The sequence below is a fragment of the Dipodomys ordii genome, unplaced genomic scaffold (genome assembly GCF_000151885.1).
Source record: "Dipodomys ordii isolate 6190 unplaced genomic scaffold, Dord_2.0 Scaffold107, whole genome shotgun sequence".
In the NCBI taxonomy this organism is placed as follows: domain Eukaryota; kingdom Metazoa; phylum Chordata; class Mammalia; order Rodentia; family Heteromyidae; genus Dipodomys; species Dipodomys ordii.
The window spans coordinates 4,212,129-4,230,450 of NW_012267323.1; the positions used below are offsets into that span (position 1 = coordinate 4,212,129).

Sequence of the window (18,322 nt, forward strand, 5' to 3'; positions counted from 1 at the left end):
TGCCCACTGGGCCTGGCGTGGGTAACTTCAAATGAACACGGGCACTGCCAAGAAAGGAGAAGGCCAACTCTCTTTCTTCTGCACCCAGCAACAAGAGGGTAGACCCAAACAGACAGCCAAGATTTTTTTTTTCCCCCCAGTCCTGGAGCTTGAACTCAGGGCCTGAGCACTTCCCCTGAGCTCTTATTGCTCAGGGCAAGCGCTCTACCACTTGAGCCACAGGCACCACTTCCAGTTGTCTTGGTGGTTTGTTGGAGATAAGAGTCTCATGGATGTTCCTGCTGGGCTGGATTTGAACCATGATCTTCAGATCTCAGCCTCCTGAGTAGCTAGGATGACAGGCATGAGCCACTAATGCCCAAAGATAAATGGTTTATACCATTAACAATAATAATATTTTGCTGGGTGTTAGTGGCTCACGCCTGTTATTGTAGCTACTCAGGAGGCTGAGATCTGAGGATTGCATTTTGAAGCCAGTCCAGGCAGAGAAGTCTGTGAGACTCTTATCTCCAATAAAGCACTCAGAAAAAGCTGGAAATGGTGCTGTGGCTCCAGTGGTAGAGTGCTAGCCTTGAGCACAAAGGGTCTCAGGAACAGTGCCTAGGCCCTGAGATCAAGCCCTAGGATCAAGGAGGGAAAAATCACTTTACAGTGATTAATTGCAACATCAGAAAGCACTCGGGTGGGCTGGGAATGTGACTTAGTGGTCCAGTGGCAGAGAGACTCTTATCTCCAATGAACCACCAGAAAACCAGAAGTGGCGCTGTGGCTCAAGAGGTACAACACTCGTCTTGAGCTGAAGAGCTGAGGGACAGCGCCCAGGCCCAGAGTTTAAGTCCCACGACCGACAAAAACAAAACAAAAAGGAAGAGGTGGCTGGATTATAACTGCCAACAGGGGGCTGAGATCTGAGAGGGACAATTCACAGCCAGCTCTAGAGAGACAAGTCCGCAAGACTCCTATCTCCAATTAAGCAGCAGAAAGCTAGAAGTGGAGGCCTGGCTCTCATAGTAGAGTGTGCCAGGCAGGAATGAAAAAGAACTATTCAAGAGCAGAGGCCCAGTTAAAGTATTAGTACCTGAGAGAGAGAGAAAGAGACAGAGACAGACACAGAGACAGTGACAGAGGAAAAAAAACACGAGTACAGGAAGAATCTGTCCCAAGAATGAAGCAAATGCTGTTGGGAATGGGGCGAGGAGAGCTATTAGGGAAGCAGGAGGATTCTCCAGAGTCTCACTGTCCAAATCTCTCGATTACACTCATTGGGCAGCCACAAATCCTGGCAGGAAAGACGACAGGCTGGATAGCAATCAATCCATCCTCCAACCCTTCTCTGCCTTTCTTCCCCAGGACAAACTCTTGGCAACACCTGGTGATTTTGCTCAATGGGTTTCCACTGTCTCCCTCTGCACCCCTTCCTGCCTGGGTTTTCCTAGCCCTCCTACATGTGTCGAGAAGGGGCTGGGAAGGTGGCTTAGTGGTAGAGCGCTTGCCTAGCATGCAGGAAGCCCTGGGTTCGATTCCTCAGTACCACATAAACCAGAAAAGGCCAGAAGTGGCGCTGTGGCTCAAGTGGTAGAGCAGCTAGCCTTGAGCAAAAGAAGCTCGCTCAAGGGACAGTTCCCAGGCCCTGAGTTCCAGCCCCAGGACTCAAGATATTTTAATCACTTTTCAAAAACAAGAACTAGCAGAAAATGAAAACAAAATAACAAGGCACAGGAGAATATAAATCCAGGATCAGGAGGAATTAGGCAGCCAAAGGAGCCCAACAACTCGGATTATCACAGACTGAACTCAGGCAAAATGTTCTAGAAAGTTCTCTAAATAGCAAACCTGGCTATTGGAATGTTTGCTGTTGAATCAATTCCCATAGGGTGCCTGGACTTCTAAGACCCTCCCCATCTGGTCACAGCCTCCACAACTTCAGTGAGAAATGGAGCCGGTTTTGGGTGGCTCACACCTGTAACCCTAGCATCTCAGGAGGCAGAGATCTGAGGATTGTGGTTCAAAGCCACCAAGCAGGAAAGTCTGTGAGACTCTTATCTCCAATGAACCACCAGAAAACCAGAAGTGGTGGTGTGGCTCAAGTGGTAGAGCGCTGGCCTTGAGCTTAAGAGCTGAGGGACAGAGCCCAGGCCTAGAGTTCAAGCCCCATGACCAACAAAAACAAAACAAAAAAACAAGGAAAGAAGTGGCTGGATTATAACTGCCAACAGGGGGCTGAGATCTGAGAGCGACAATTCACAGCCAGCTCCAGGGAGACAAATCCACAAGACTCATATCTCCAATTAAGCAGCAGAAAGCTAGAAGTGGAGGCCTTGCTCTCATAGTAGAGCATGCCAGCCAAGAGAAGAGGCCCAGTTAAAGCACCAGTACCTGAGAAGAAAAAAGGGAGAGAGAGAGAGAGAGCTGGAAATGTAGAGTGCTTGCCTAGCATGCATGAAGCCCTGGGTTCAATTCCTCAGTACCATATATACAGAAAAAGCCAGAAGTGTTTGCTGTGGCTCAAGTGGTAGAGTGCTAGCCTTAAGCAAAAGCAGCTCAGGGAAGCGTCCAGGCCCTGAGTTCAAGACCCAGGCCAACACATACATACACACACACAAAGCCAGAAGTGGAACTATGGCACAAATGATAGAGCACTAGTGTTGAGCACAAAATCTCAGGGGCAGCTCTCAAGTTCTGAGTTCAAGCCCCAGAACCTGTCTATAGAGAGAGGGGTGGGGGAACCTGACAACAGGGCAATGGGTAGATATAAAATTAATAATGTGGAGGCTGGGAAGGTGGCTTAGTGGTAGAGTGCTTGCCTAGCATGCATGAAGCCCTGGGTTCGATTCCTCAGTACCACCTAAACAGAAAAGAAAATGGATAGCTTTTTAAAAAGATTTTATTTCAAGAACTTGTGTGTGTGTGTGTGTGTGTGTGTTTATTGGTATTCCAAAAAAAGGTGGGTCAAAGTACAAAAAAAAAAAGTCAGTTGAATATAACAGCGTAGGTTTAGAAATCACAGCAGTAGCAATGTACAGACAAAACATCCAATGTATGCAATTCTGTTCAGTTCCTTTGCTTATTTTAAGTGTTTCCCCCTCCTGTACAAAATACATCAAAGCATGCCATGAGATCAGAAAAAAAAAAGAAAAAAGAGTTTAACAAATGGTTACAAGAAATAGACTCTGTACAAGGGGAAATTCCTTTCCTTCCCTGCCCCCGCCCCACCCCCCTTCCTCTCTTCTTGTTCTGCTTTAGGTTAAATTATTCTGGAGACAGTTCACCTCCAAGTCAGCCTGGTCCTCTTTGCCACCCTCAAGTTTGGGTGACATGGAGTTCTGGATGTTAAAGGGCTCCTCCTCTTTCAGACAGGACTTGAGGACTTCCTGGATTTTGTGGGGAGCACCAGGTTCATCCTGGAAAAGGAGACAAGTTGGGGGGAAAGAGGAATAGAGACAATGGGTAAGACAATCAAATAATCCTCTCGAGTTTTTCTGTCTAGTTGAACGAAGCAGAAAACCTCAAAGGCTTTAAAGAAAACCAAAAGTAAGTGGGGCACCAGTGGCTCACACCTGTCAGCCTAGCTACTCAGGAGGCTGAGATCTAAGGACAGAGGTTCAAAGCCAGCCTGGGCAGGAATGATCGTGAGACACTTAGCTTCAATTAACCAGCAAAAAGCAGGAACTGTGGCTCCAGTGGTAGCTAGAGAGCCTTGAACACTAAAGCTCAAGGACAGTGCCCAGATCTGAGTTCAAGCCTCAGGACTGGAATGCATGTGTGCGCATGCACACATGCATGCTTACACACACACACACACACACACCACTACCACCACCACCACCAATAACAACAAAACAGCAGCAACAACGAATATCTATCTGCTAAGGTGTTTCTTCAGTTATTGTTTTGTGCTTTGTGTGTCTGTGAACTCAGAGCCCCATGTGTTCCCCTCAAAGCACTTTACCACTTCAGCTACACTTCCACTCCCTGTTTTTGCTAGTTCATTGGACTGGTTTTGAACCATGATCCTCACAGCTCAGCCTCCTCAGTAGCTAGGATAAGAGGCATGAGCCACAAGCACCCTGCTTATTAGAAGGTTCTTTATAGGAAAGTAGTTCTTACAAAAGTAGTGGCCAGAACCAGGTACTGGTGGCTCATGCTGTCATCCTAGCATATCAGGAAAGTGTGTGAGGCTCTTATCTCCAATGAATCACCAGAAAACAGGAAGTGGAGCTGTGGCTCCATGTGGTAGAGTGCTAGCCTTGAGCAAATAAGCTCTGGGACTGCACCTGGGCCCTGAGTTCAAGCCCCATGATCAACAAAAGGGGGGTGGGGGGAAAAGCAAGCCCAGGGCTGGTGGCTCACACCTGTCATCCTAGCTACTCAGGAGGCTGAGATCAGAGGATCGTGGTTGGAAACCAGACCCGGGGCAAGAAGTCTGTGAGATTCTTCTTGCCAATGAACCACCAAAAACCAGAAGTGGAACTGTGGCTGAAAGTGGTAAAACACTAGCCTTGAGCATAGACAGGCTCAGGGAAAGCACCAGGCCCTGAGTTTAAGCCTTAGGACCAGCAACAAAGCAAAACAAAACAAAAAACAGGGCTCCTGGGCAAGCGGAGTGCCCACAAAGGGAACAGGTGGAGGAGTAGCTAGGCGAAGGCAGAGATTTCCTCCGCCCCCACCAACCTGCCAGTGTCTCCTCTAGAATCGAGCCTATCAGACTCAAGGTCATTGAATCCCACAGTAGAAGGCCCCATTGCTTTTGGCTTGGCAAGATGTTCCTAGTCAGGAGGGAGTAGGATTGACATCTGCCATAGGTTCTGGAAACCACTGTGGGCTCCTTTCCCAGTGCTCTGTCCCAGCCATATGGGTACCTCATTACCCTGGGGTAAGACAGATGCAGGTCTGGAGTCCAGATGCAAAGCTCTATGGCAAGGAGGCAACCACATACGTGTAAGTGCAGGGAGGGCAAGTAAGAAAGATGGAAAGGAAGTGAAAAAGCACTAAAGGATGGGCTGGGAAGGTGGCTAGGGTGGTAGAGTGCTTGCCTAGCATGGAGGAAGTCCTGGGTTCGATTCCTTAGTCCCACATCCACAGAAAAAGCCGGAAGTGGCGCAGTGACTCAAGGGATAGAGTGTTAGCCTTGAGCAAAAGAAGCTCAGGGACACAGTGCCCAGGCCCTGAGTTCAAGCCCCAGGACGGGGAAAAGAGTGAGAGAAAGAGAAGGGGGGGGTAGCACTAAATGGCTCCATAACGTCCAGGGAATAGACTAATGTAAAGCCAGGCACTGAAGGCTCACACCTGTAATATGAACTACTCAGGAGGCTGAGATCTGAGGATCACAGTTCAAAGCCAGTCGGGGCTTTGAACATCCCTGAGACTCTTCAGTAAACCACCAGAAAACCGGAAGTAGAGCTGTGGTTCAAAGTGGTAGAGACATAGGCTTGACTGAAAAAGCCCAGCCTGGAGTACAAGTCTGAGACTGGCACAGACACACATAGACACAGACAGACAGATAGACAGACAGACAGGCACACACACACACACACACACACCCTGATCAGATCTTTAGGCCTGTCAAATCTTTAGAGAGCCAAGGGATCCCCCAGATTCCTTCCATAGCTGCTATTATAAGGAAGAAAGGGGCAGCTTGAGGGTGGGGGTTGGGCAGGCTGCGCATGGGTTGCAGGTGACTTTGTTCACCAGGTGCACAGGAGCTGGCTCAGCTTCCTCTGTCTGCCCTCACCAGTCTCCTGAGGTCTCCGTCCAGGGCTGGCTGCTCAGCCACTCACAGTGGCGAAGGTGCAGACCTGAAGGGGGCCAGTGGAGGGGTGTGGACATCATCCACATCCCCAAACAGCAGATCTATTTTGCGTGTGTGTGAGAGAGAGCATGCGCACGCCTTACGCTCTCTCATAGCTGGTGCTTTACCACTTGAGTCCTGCCCCTGAGCTCCTGTCGAGTACTTTGCTGGGTCATTAGATATAAGGCCCTTGAATTTCTCTGCCCAGGCTGGTTTTGTTTTTGCCAGTCCTGGGGCTTGAACTCAGGGTCTGGGCACTGTCCCTGAGCTTCTTTGGCTCAAGGCTAGTGCTCAACCACTTGAGCCACAGCACCACTTCTGGTTTTGGGACAGCACCCAGGCCCTGAGTTCAAGCCCCAGGACCAACAAACAATAAAATAAAATAAAAAAAAATTACCAGTCATCTTAGAAAAAGATCTCAACTACCTGTAACTCTGCTGGTCAGAGACAGGACAACTCCCCCTTTCCCCCCCTCCATCTCGTTCCCCCCCCATCCCCACAGAGGTCCTGAGCTAACCCCCAAAGCAATGGAAATTCTGTACTGTGAAACAACCCAAGTGTGTGGGCAGGGGTGAGATGGGGAGGGTTGGGACGGCATGCATAAGGGGAGATGTGAAGAAAGGCAAGTTACCTGACAGACAACGTTATCATAGTGAGCCAAGGCACGGGCAGGGGGGGAGGAGATACAGGGAGTGTCGCAAAGTTTCCTTACGTTTGGGTGAGAGCCCTCTGCTATGGTGGAGAGGGAGAAGTTATCGTTGTGAAGCTCAGATGGAGTCCGAAATTTGCTGGTAGGACAGAAGAGGAGAGGAAACATTGGTGAAATGGGCAGGTGCATGGTGGCTCAAGCCTAGAATACTGGCTCCTCAGGAGGCTAAGATCTGAGGATCATGGTTCAAAGCCAGCCTGGGCAAGAAAGTCCGTGAGACGCTGATCTCCCATGAACCACCAGAAAACCTGAAGGGGTGCTGTGGCTCAAGTGGTAGAGCACTAGCCTTGAGCTGAAGAGCTGAGGGACAGTGCCCAGGCCTATAGTTCAAGCCCCAGGCTGGGAAGGTGGTTCAGTGGTAGAGTGCTTGCCTTGCATGCATGAAGCCCTGGGTTTGATTCTTCAGCACCACATAAGCAGAAAAAAAAAAGCCGGAAGTGGTGCTGTGGCTCAAGTGGTAGAGTGCTAGCTTTGAGCTGAAGAGCTGAGGGACAGCACCCAGGCCCAGAGTTCAGGCCCTACAACCGGACCAAAAAAAGAAAGAAAGAAAGAAAGAAAAGCTGACAACGATATGAACAGCTATGACCGTGTTTTGTACATGCAAGGCAATTACCACTGCATCATGACGACCATCTGGATGACAGTGATGGTAAAATGCCACATATTGTAAGACACAATCCAATAGATGTTAATATGTGCGTAAAAAAATGTGCATGGTAGAATCAATAAAACTGCAGAAGTCTCAGCTGTGAGCACATATTAGCATTCTCGGTGCAGTAACCTGGCTCAGGATTTGTGTGTGTGTATGTGGGAATCTCAGAGTTTGAACTCAGGGCCTGGGTGCTGTCTCTGAACTTTTTGGCTCAAGGCAACCTAGCACTCTACCACATGGAACTTTTCTGCCTAGGTTAGCTTTGAATTGCGATCCTCATATCTCAGCCTCTTGAGTAGCTAGGATGACAAGGTATGAGTCACCAAGCAATTTCTTTTTTCCCCATGAGACTCTTTTTGTTGTTGTTGTTGATTGTGGGGCTTGAACTCTGGGCCTGGGCACTGTCCCTGTGCTCTTCAGCTCAAGGCGAGTACTCTACCCCTTAAGCCACAGCACCACTTCCGGTTTTCTAGTGGTTTATTGGAGATAAGAGTTTCATGGCCATCCCTGTCCAGGCTGCTTTGAACCATGATCCTCAGATCTCAGCCTCCTGAGTAGCTAGGATTACAGGCTTGAGCCACCAGCGCCTGGCGTTGAGACTCTTCTTTAAAAAATAAACTATTTTTAATGGTTATTTTTCCTTTTATTTTATTAATTTTATGTTTATATGGTACCAAGGAATCAAATCCAGGGCCTCATCCATGCAAGGCAAGAACTCTACCACCAAGCCACATTCCCTGCCCATGTGGAGTCATTTTTATGAAAAAAATAGATGAGCTAGGTGCCTGTAGCTCACGCCTGTAATCCTAGCCACTCAGGAGGCTGAGCTCTGAGGATCATGGTTCAAAGCCAGCCCAATGGGAAAGTCTGTGAGATTCTTATCTCCATTGAACCACCAGAAAACTAGAAGTGGCGCTGTGGCTCAAGTGGTAAAGCACTAGCCTTGAACACAAAGAGGCTCATGGACAGTGCCCAGGTCTTGAGTTCGAGCCCCACAGCTAACCAAAAAAAAAACCCCAAACAAACAGATGAAGAAGATCTACATTGATGACCCATCTTTGGAAGAGGCTGATGCTCCTCCTCCATACTTCCCCGGAAAGCTGCGGCTCCCCATTGGTGCCCTGATTTAGATGGTCTCTTCCTCCTGCCCTCTGCATCCCCACCCCCTCACAGCAGGCTCGAGATGAAGAGCCCAGGGTCCTGGATGGTGTCTCTCCGGAGTCATCACGTGTGCAGATAAACCCTCGCCTCAACGCACAGGCACAATGGTGCGTCGTTGAAAGGCTGCGCAGCTGCCTGCGTCCGCACATTGCATGAGTCTACATAACCCACGAGCAACAGATGGTGTTTTGTTTTGTTTTTTCCCCAGGACCCGGGAAAAAGTCCTTCGGTCACATGCTCTGTAGCATGAAGGCCGGGGGAATTAATGGGGGCAACAGGCTGAAGGAGAAGTTGGGGTCAGCACTGCATAAATTGTCTCTTGGGTCCTAAGGAATCTGAGGTCCAGTCTCTCTCTCTCTTTCTCTCTCTCTGGGCTTCAACTCAGGGCCTGGATGGACCCTGTCCCTGAGCTTTGGTGCTCCAAGGTTGGTGTTCTACCACTTGAGCCATAGCTCCACTTTTGGCTTTTTAAATTTTGGTGGTTAATTGGAGATAAGAGTCTTATGGAGCCGGGTGCTGGTAATCCTAGCTACACAGGAGGCTGAGATCTGAGGATCACGGTTCAAAGCCAGCCTAGTCAGGAAAACCTGTGAGATTCTTTATCTCCAATTAATCACCAGAAAATCAGAAGTGGTGCTGTGGCTCAAAGTGGTAGAGTGCTAGCCTTGATCAAAAAAGCTCAGGGACAGCACCCTGACAAAAAAAATTCCCATAGTCTTTCTTGCTTGGGCTGGCTTTGAACTAGCCCCTTTTTGGAACTTCAATGACATATTAAAAAGACCTTTCTCTCTTTCTTTCTCTCTCTCCTCTCTCTTTCTTTCTTTTTCTTTTTTCGTCGGTCATGAGGCCTGAACTCTGGGCCTGGGCGCTGTCCCTCAGCTTTTCAGCTCAAGGCCAACGCTCTACCACTTGAGCCACAGCGCCACTTCCGGCTTTTTCTGCTTATGTGGTGCTGAGGAATGGAACCCAGGGCCTCATGCATGCAAGGCAAGTACTCTACCACTGAGCCACCTTCCCAGCTCCATTAAAAAGACTTTTCTTTGTCTTAGTGATAAGAATGATTCCTCTACACCAGGCGCTGGTGGCTCACGCCTGTCATCCTAGCTACCCAGGAGGCTGAGATCTGGGGACTGTGGTTCAAAGCCACCCCAGGTAGGGAAGTCTACACACACATACAAAAAAACAAAAAGAAAAGAAAAAAAAAAGCTGAAGGAGATCTGTGGCTCAAGTGGTAGCGTGCTAACCTTCCGCACAAAAGCTCAGGAACAGTGCCCAGGCCCTGAGTTCAAGCCCCAGGACAATCACCAAGGGGAAAAAAAATCCAAAACAAAACCAAAAAGCTAAACACCACACACACAGTGCACACACACACACATACATCCCCCCACACAAACCCAAGAGATTTTTCTCATAGTGTATAAGTCACACAAGATTATTGGAAGCAGATATCTAATGGGAAATGCGGGCTGACTCTCAGATGCCCACCGAGGCATGGCTGTCGAAGCAGTTGCTGAAATGAGATTCTTTGCTTTTACTTTTTCTTTTTGGTGCTTGTACTGAGTCTTGGTACTCATGGCCGGGGCACTGCCCTTTAGCTTTGTCTGCTCAAGGTCAGCACTCTACTACTTAAATGGAGATCAGAGTCTCATGGACTTTTCTTTCCAGGCTGGCTTCAAACCACAATCCTCAGATCTCAGCCTCCTGAGTAGCCAGGATGACAGGCGTGAGCCACCAGTGCCCGGCTTGGGAGTGAATGTTTAGCATGAACAAAAAAGGGCTAGTGGATGGGCTGGGAAGGTGGCTCAGTGGTAGAGCGCTTGCCTTGCATGCTCAAGGCCCTGGGTTCCATTCCTCAGCACCACATAAGCAAAAAAGAAAAAACCGGAAGTGGTACTGTGGCTCAGGTGGTAGAGCGCTAGCCTTGAGCTGAAGAGCTGAGGGACAGTGCCCAGGCCCAGAGTTCAGGCCCCACGACCGGACCAAAAAAAAAAAAAAAAAAAAAGGGCTAGTGGTAGGCATCAGGTGCCAGAAACCTTCATGATTAAGTTCCTGGGGTCAGAGGTCGGTGGGTACCTTCCACCCAGCGAGGTCAGATGGCCAAGCCTCACCTGGTCCTGCGGAGCTTGGTGTTCTCTGTCTTGAGCAGGTAGAGCTTCTTGGCAAAGAACACGGTCATCATGAAGAGCAAGAGCAGCACGAGGGCGGCCGAGCCGACAGCCACACACATCACCTGGAAATCAGTGATGACCGACTCGCAGCGCGTCCCTTTGTGCCAGATGTAGTCCTGTGTGTTACACCTGCAGCAGTAACATAGAGAGACGGAGGAGATGGGGCAGGCAGTGTGGGTCACGTCCTTGAGCCCAATGCTCACCCCCACAACCTGCTCTTGGGACTGTCTACCCCTTAATCTGTACAGATCTCATCCCATCCTGTTTTTTTTTTTTTTTTTGGTCATTCCTGGGGCTTGAACTCAGGGCCTGGGCACTGTGTCCCTGAGCTTCTTTTGCTCAAGGCTAGCACTCTACCACTTGAGCCACACAGGGCCACTTCCGGCTTTTTCTGTGTAGGTGGTACTGAGGAATCAAACCCAAGGTTTCATACATGCTAGGCCAAGCACTCTATCACTAAGCCACATTCCCAGCCTTACATCTGACTTTTTCTGAGTGGTTAATTGGAGGTAAGAGTCCCAGGGACTTTCCTGCCTGGCTTGGAATGGTGATCCTTACATTCCCAGCCCAACAGCTGAATTTTAACTCGGCTATTGAGTGACTGCAGACAAATAGGATCTTCTGCCCTGCAGCCTCAAGCAAGACAACCACAGGGTTCTATCGGGTCCTCTGCCTGCCCCGGCCTCTTTCTGGATAAAAGACAGATGAAGGCTCAGGATAAACAAGAGCTATGGGTACTAGCCCCAGGATCCACCCTACATAAAAGCTGAGCAGGCTACTTTGTATCCTATCTGGTTCATCTGGTTAACTAGACACTGAAAAAAAAAAAAATCAGGAGCTGGCGAACAAGGACAAAAAAAAACCTAAAGATGGATGTATATCTTCTTCTTATCTCAGCCGCCTCCCCTTCTCCTCATACCCCACAAGTTTGGCCCCTCAAGTGGCCCTCTGACTAGGAGAACTTATGAAGCAAACACACTGAGAAGCAACTCTCTGGGTGGGTCTCAGTCCTTTTGTGGAATGACTTTCTTCTGCCCTTGGGGACATTCCCAGGCTCCAACTCTTCCAATGACATTGCTGTTTCCATGGGAACCAGGCTGCTTCAAAGAGGAAAAGATGTGGAAGGATACAGTGGCAGGCAAAGGAGAGAGGACACGAACCTCGGGGTGAATGACACACTAGAGAAAGAGGCCCAAGAGCTGGGGCTGGGGAGGGGGAGCGGGGGGGGGGGGATGTGGCCAAAGAATCGTCTATTCTACATCACCAACCGAAGGAATCATTCCTCTTTTGTTTTCCAAACCGAACCCTCTCTGTAGTCACCGGCGGGTGGGTGGGGGTAGGGGAAAAGACTATAGTGTTTGGGGTTGCTAGGGAAGTGCGGATCCCCCCTCTCTAAGTGGGGGCCCTCTTAACCTAGAGTTCTAGAGGAATTCTGCCATAGCTCCCCCCTGCCACCCTCCCTCCCCCCCCATCCCCATCGGTTTTTCGCCTGCAGTGGGTCAGGGTGACAGAGACAAAGGCACACTGCGGTCTGTAACTAAAAAGCTCAGCAGTTCCCTGTGAGTGGAATGTAAAATAGTTTTCCAGCCTTTGGCCAGGCCTGGGTGTGCCGAGTGGGTGCAGGAGTCTGGGAAGGTGATCTTGGGAGGGCAGCTAAAGCGAGGAGGACTGGAGTGAGCAGGTAGAGACAGACTGTGGACCCCATGAGCAGCAAAGCCCAGCAGATTAAGGAAAAGGACAATCATACTCTTCCACTTGGGAGTTCCTCGCCAGTTCTAGAAGGTCCTGGGTGCATCTACAGCTCTCTAGAGCCAGCACACAGATGAGGGAGCTCGCTTGGAAGGTTAAAAATGCCAGGTTTGTGGGCTGGGAAGGTGGCTTAGTGGTAGAGTGCTTGCCTAGCATGCATGAAGCCCTGGGTTCGATTCCTCAGTACCACCTAAACAGAAAAAACAGAAATGGTGCCCTGGCTCAAGTGGTAGAGTGCTAGGCTTAAGCAAGAGAAGCTCAGGGACAGTGCCCAGGTCCTGAGTTCAAGCCCCAGGACTGGCAAAAAAAAAAAAAAAAAGCCAGGCGTTAGTGGCTCAATAAGATCTGAGTGTCATGGTTAGAAGTCAGCCAAGGCAAAAAAAAAAAAAAGCCCATGAGACTCTTATCTCTAATTAACCACCAAAAACAAAACAAAACAAAAAACCCCAGCAGAAGTGGAGCTGTGGCTCAAGTGGTAGAGCCCTGGTCATGAGCTGAAGAGCTGAGGGACAGCGCCTAGGCCCTGAGTTCAAGACCTAGAACCAGCATACACACACACACACACACACACACACACACACACACACACACACACACACCCCCCTAGACCTTCAGTAGGATGAGATGATTTTACATTAGAGATTCTCCATCTTTCAAGGTAAACATCACTACACTTTACCAGATGGAAGTAAAACCAGAGTTCCCTCAAATTTCTGGTAGCCCTTAATGAGCGGGCAAGGTCTTCCAAATATCTTTCTTTTTCTTTTTTCACTAGTTCTAGGGCTTGAACTCAGGGTCTTGGCATTGTCCCTGAGCTTCTTTGGCCCAAGGCTAGCACTCAAGCATTTTGAGCCACGACGTCACTTCCAGCCTTTGGTCGTGGGACTTGAACTCTGGGCCTGGGCGCTGTCCCTGTGCTCTTCAGCTCAAAGCGAGTTATAGCGCCACTTCTGGTTTTCTTGTGGTTCACTGGAGATAAGAGTCTCACAGACATTCCTGCCTGACCTGGCTTTGAGCCTTGATCTTCAGATCTCAGCCTCTTGAGTAGCTAGTATTGCAGGTATGAGCCACGGGCACTGGCCTGCCTTAATTTCTAAATCAGAGAACCTATTCTTGGCAATGGTTGGACAACTCCAACCAGAACTGTGTGGGTCACATACTGTATTAGTGACCCTACGGGTCATGATCATCTATAGAATAGAACTGGAACTCAGCTTCGGTGCCAAAGGTACAACGTTCAGTGCTCCTCCTCCTCCTATTCCTTCTTCCTCCTCTTTCTCTTCTTCTTTCTCCTCTTCCTTCTCCTCCTCTTCCTCTTCCTCCTCCTCCTCCTCCTCTTCTTCTTCCTCTTCCTCCTCCTATCCCCCCTTCTCTATTGTTTTTTTTTTGGGTCCGGTTGTGGGGCCTGAACTCTGGGCCTGGGCGCTGTCCCTCAGCTCTTCAGCTCAAGGCTAGCGCTCTACCACTTGAGCCACAGCGCCACTTCTGGCTTTTTTCTTTTTGTTTATGTGGTGCTGAGGAATCGAACCTAGGGCCTTATGCATGCAAGGCAAGCGCTCTACCACTGAGCCACCTTCCCAGCCCTTCACCTTCTCTATTTTTTATTTTTACTTTTTGATGCTTGTATTCAGAGCCTGGGCACTGCCTCTGAGCTATTTTGCTCAAGGCTAGCACTCTATTACTTGAACCACAGCTCCAATTCCAGCCTTTCTGGTAGTTAATCAGAGATCAGAGTCTCATGGATTTCCTTGGCTAGGGCTAGCTTCAAACCTTGATCCTCAGATATCAGCCTCCTCAGTAGCTAGAATTACAGGCATGAGCTGCCAGCCAGGCCTCATGGCTTTCTGTATGAAACTAGACTTCACATAGTTCTAAAGAAAGCAGCAGCATTGGGCTGGGAAGGTGGCTTACTAAGGTAGAGTGCCTGCCTAGCATGCATGAGGCCCTGGGTTCAATTCCTCAGCACCACATAAGCAAAAAGAAAAAAGCCGGAAGTGGCGCTGTAGCTCAAGTGGTTGAGCACTAACCTTGAGCAAAAGAAGCTCAGGGATAGAGCCCAGGCCCTGAGTTCAAACTCCAGGACTGGAAAAGAAAAGTGGCAGCTTTGAGAATAACACCTTAAAAAGAAATCTACAGAAAACGAGTCATGTTCTTCCCAAACCAATGGGAATGAGTCAGAGGAGTCGGAGTGCAGTGCTTCACTTGTAGCACCTGGATAAACCCTGACTTGCAGTCCTTCCAGGAGAAGGCAGTATGCTCTCAAGGAGACAGCAGAACTTCCCTGGTGAGTGAGATGACACAGGTATTCACTGACAAGGTGTAGGATGTGGCTGAGGCCATTTCAGGGATATTTAAACTCTTCAATGGAAATAGAAAGTAAAGAGCCGCTAGGCACTGGTGGCTCACACCTGTCATCCTAGCTACTCAGGAGACTGAGATCTGAGGAGAGTGGGTCAAAGCCAGCTTGGGCAGGAAAGTCTGTGAGACTCTTATCTCTAACAAACTATTTAGAAACATCTGGAAGTGGTGCTATGGCTCCAAGAGTAGAGCACTAACAGCCTTGAGCCGAAGATGCTCAAGGACAGTGCCTAGGCCCTGATTCAAGCCTCGTGACCAGTACACACACACACACACACACAGAAGCAAAGATCCATCATACATAATGAAGAAACACCTCCCATCCACAAGGTTTGAGGAAAGACCCAGCTTGATTTCTCCTGTGAAGTGGACACTCCTCTGGCTTTTCCTCCAGGGTCATCACTATTACTTGACAGGCCCACCTCCTGCCTTCAGTTTTAGCCTGCCTGCTGCCTGCAGAAGCCATCCTTCCTCCAGAGTGAGTTTCCAGGCTTGCCTTCTTATTTATTATTTATGTTTTGCCATTCCTGGGACTTGAACTCAGGACCTGGGCACTGTCCCTGAGCTGCTTTGGCTCAAGGCTAGCACTCTACTATGTGAGCCACAGCACCACTTCTGGCTTTTCCTGTGTATGTGGTACTGAGGAATTGAACCCAGGGTTTCATGCATGCAAGGCAAGCACTCTACCCATTAAGCCACATTCCCAGCCCTGTTTATGAACATGGCCAGCATTCTCCAGGAAAACACACACACACACAAGCGCGCGTGCGTGCACACATGCACACGCACACACACAAACTAACCTTCAGTCTCACAAAGGCTTCTTTGCAAAACCTTCAGAGAAGCCTTGCCTTTTGCATAGAGTGATTTGGGTGAAGACACAATGTGTAGAGGACTCACAAAATCTTATTTCTTAGAAACCTCTCTCTCAGTGATAAGAGAATGGTCATCCTCCTAATTCTACCCTCCATCCCCACCCCAGAACAGAGATCACAGCCATATGTTACCACACCAGGCTTTGAGTAAAATCTCTTTCTTTCTTTTGTTTTGTGCAGGTCCTAGGGCTTGAACTCAGAGCCTGGGTGCTGTCCCTGAGCTTTTTTTTTTTTTTGGTTAAGGCTAGTGATCTATCACGAGTCACAGCTCCACTTCTGGCTTCTTTGGTACTTAACTGAAGATAAGTCTCATGGAGTTTCTTTCCCTGGACTGGCTTCAAACCATGATCCTCAGCCTCCTGGGGTAGCTGGGATGATAGGTGTGAGACTGGCTAATAAAATCTCTCTTGACTTGGGAATCTACAATGTCTGGGTACAGGGCTTGGGCACCGTCCCTGAGCTTGCTTTTGCTCAAAACCAGCACTTGAGCCACAGCGCCCCTTCCGGCTTTTGCTTAAAGTGGTACTGAGGAATCGAACCCAGGGCTTCATGCACGATCACTAAAGTCACATTCCCAGCCTCCCTCCCTCCCCTCATCTACTCTTTTCAGATGATTTTCTTTCTCTTCTTTTTTTTTTTTAATAAACTCCAACTCAGGTGCCTGACACACCCTTACCTGCAGAAAGCCCCTAAGTTCTCCACCAAGTAGCACTGGCCGCCATTGTGACAGTAGCTTGGAAAGAGATCACACACTGACCGACAGGAGCCATTATGCCTCACGAAGCCACTGCGACACTCAGTGCCATTTTCGCTGGCCAGGTCCCTGCCCGGCTCTCCTGGGCGGGGCCTGAGGGCGATGCTGCCACCAGGGACCATCCCCAGAGTATGCTGTGGAGGGACAGCATGCCACCGACTAGTGGGCTGGCCTGCACCAGGCCCCATCCCGGGCTTCTGAGAGGGCAGAAGGTCATGTTCATCTTCCAGGTCTCCACCTCCCACTGCATCCTTGTCCTCGTCCTCCTCCTCTTCCTCCTCCTCCTCTTCCTCTAGATCATCATAGAAGGACGTGGTGGGGTAGAAATCGGATTCATCAAAGGGGGTGAAATCATCGTATAAGTCAAGCAGACTCCAAGAAGGGGTCTCTCCGTCAGCCTCGGGGTGAGGTTCTGAGACCCCCGGGGAGCCCGGGAACCTCCCCAGGTCTGCACCACGATCTCTGCCATCCAGGCCTTCGAAGTAGTCGATGTCAATGATTTCGGACGGCAGTTGGGGCTCTAGGGTGCCTTTAAGGGGGTGGGTGGGGTCTGGCTCTTGAGGGTCGGGTGTGCTGTCTCCCAGGTTCAGCCAAACCTCCAAGGGGCTCTCCTTGGGGGATTCAGAGCCTGTGCCCAGCCGGCCATCCGTAGTCATAGGGGCGGGTGGTCCGTGGGCTACAGTGGCCTCAGGGGAGGGCGGGGGCATCGTCGATCGCCCGAGGGCCTCATCGGGGGATTGGAGGGTCGCTGGAAGGGCCTGGGCCTCGCCACTGCCCACCTCTGAGGTCATCACTCCGCCCAGGCCGGGGCTGTCTGCCTCCAGCCAGGCTGTGCCCGTCACGGCTGCCGAGGCCTCCAGTGTCTCCTCGGGCCCCACCCCGGGGTCCACGGCAGCAGCGGCCGCCGGTTCGCCGCCAGGCGCCGTCCACGTGGTCTTGTCTCCCGCAGCCACGGCCGCGCCAGCCTCTTCCCGCGTGTCATTGGCACGCGGTGCCCAGGCCAGGCCGCTCTTCCCCAGCTCCTCCGCCTCGATGGCGCTGTCTGACTCGCGCGCTGTGGGCGGGAGGGGGGGGGCGTCAGGAGTGGGAGGGCATCCAGGAGGTGTGGGGGGGGAGAGGGTCCGTCCACCCTAGTGGCAACCAATGCTGCTTGGCTCTCAGAACCCCACCTTCCCGCGCCCCAAGATTAAGCTCCGCCCCCCCGTCAAAGAAATATACATAAATCCGTGGTTACCCCCCATCTCCCACTGCCCCCCCAGTTCCAGCCCAGCTACAGACACAGTACCCGCGGAGTGAGAGGCTAAGCCCCAGGAGGGCCCCCAACTCTGACGTAGGGGGGGAAGGACGGGTCAGAAGTCTTACCCTCCGGGCTCCGCCCCTCCAGCCAGACCCCGCCCCGAATAGACCCCGCCCCACACGCAGATCACGCCCTCGAATAGGCCAGCCCAGCCCGCAAGACCACGCCCCACGTGAAGACCACGCCCTCGAATAGGCCACCCCAGCGCGCAAGACCACGCCCACGTGCAGATCACCTCCTCGAATAGGCCAGCCCAGCAGGCAAGACCACGCCCCACACAGGCCACGCCCAGAACCTAAAGACCACGCCCCAGCATGTAGGCCACGCCCACAGAGACCTTCCCCCACACCCCCTCCTGTCTCTCTATCCCACCCTGTGGTCCGCGCGCTCTGCTCCCGGCAGCACCCCCACAGTCTGCCCACCCTCCCGTGCTACCCCTCCTTTTCTCCTGCAGTGCACCCCCCCTCGCTTTTCCCTCCCTTCTCTTCCCCCCCAACTCCCCGTCTGGGTCCCAGGCGGCGGGCAAGGCGGTGCCCCGCCCCCTTGGCCACAGCTCTCAAGACTCCACCTGTATGTGAAGCCAGGAGAGGGGGGGACCCCCCCACTCACACCGTCACCCACATTTCATCCACCGCTGCACCCCACCAGCTCGGGGTGGGGCGCGAGGGGTTTACCTCGAATCCCCCCCCCCGCCTGGCCCCCCATTCCAGTCGATTACCTACCCGGCACGGCCCCAGCAGTGAAGACTAACATGACCCCCAGAAACAGCAGCAGCGGCGGGGGTGGTCCCCGGCCCGGGTCCCCACCCCGG

At 51.0% G+C, this 18,322-nt stretch overlaps 1 protein-coding gene across 2 annotated transcripts; it reads right to left on the reverse strand.

The window, feature by feature from the left end:
• Positions 1-2,933: 2,933 nt before the first annotated feature.
• On the reverse strand, positions 2,934-18,264 carry Cspg5 (chondroitin sulfate proteoglycan 5 (neuroglycan C)). Of its 2 annotated transcripts, none has more exons than XM_013028110.1 (5): positions 18,234-18,264; positions 16,137-17,268; positions 10,419-10,607; positions 6,501-6,576; positions 2,934-3,401 (listed from the first exon to the last, which is right to left on the reverse strand). In XM_013028110.1, exons 1-5 carry the CDS (start codon positions 18,262-18,264, stop codon positions 3,240-3,242), a joined length of 1,590 nt encoding a protein of 529 aa, XP_012883564.1. In that variant the 3' UTR covers positions 2,934-3,239. The 2 variants fall into 2 exon arrangements, with proteins under 2 accessions (XP_012883564.1, XP_012883563.1); XM_013028109.1 differs by having other exon boundaries at positions 6,420-6,576.
• Between the last annotated feature and the right edge of the window lie 58 nt (positions 18,265-18,322).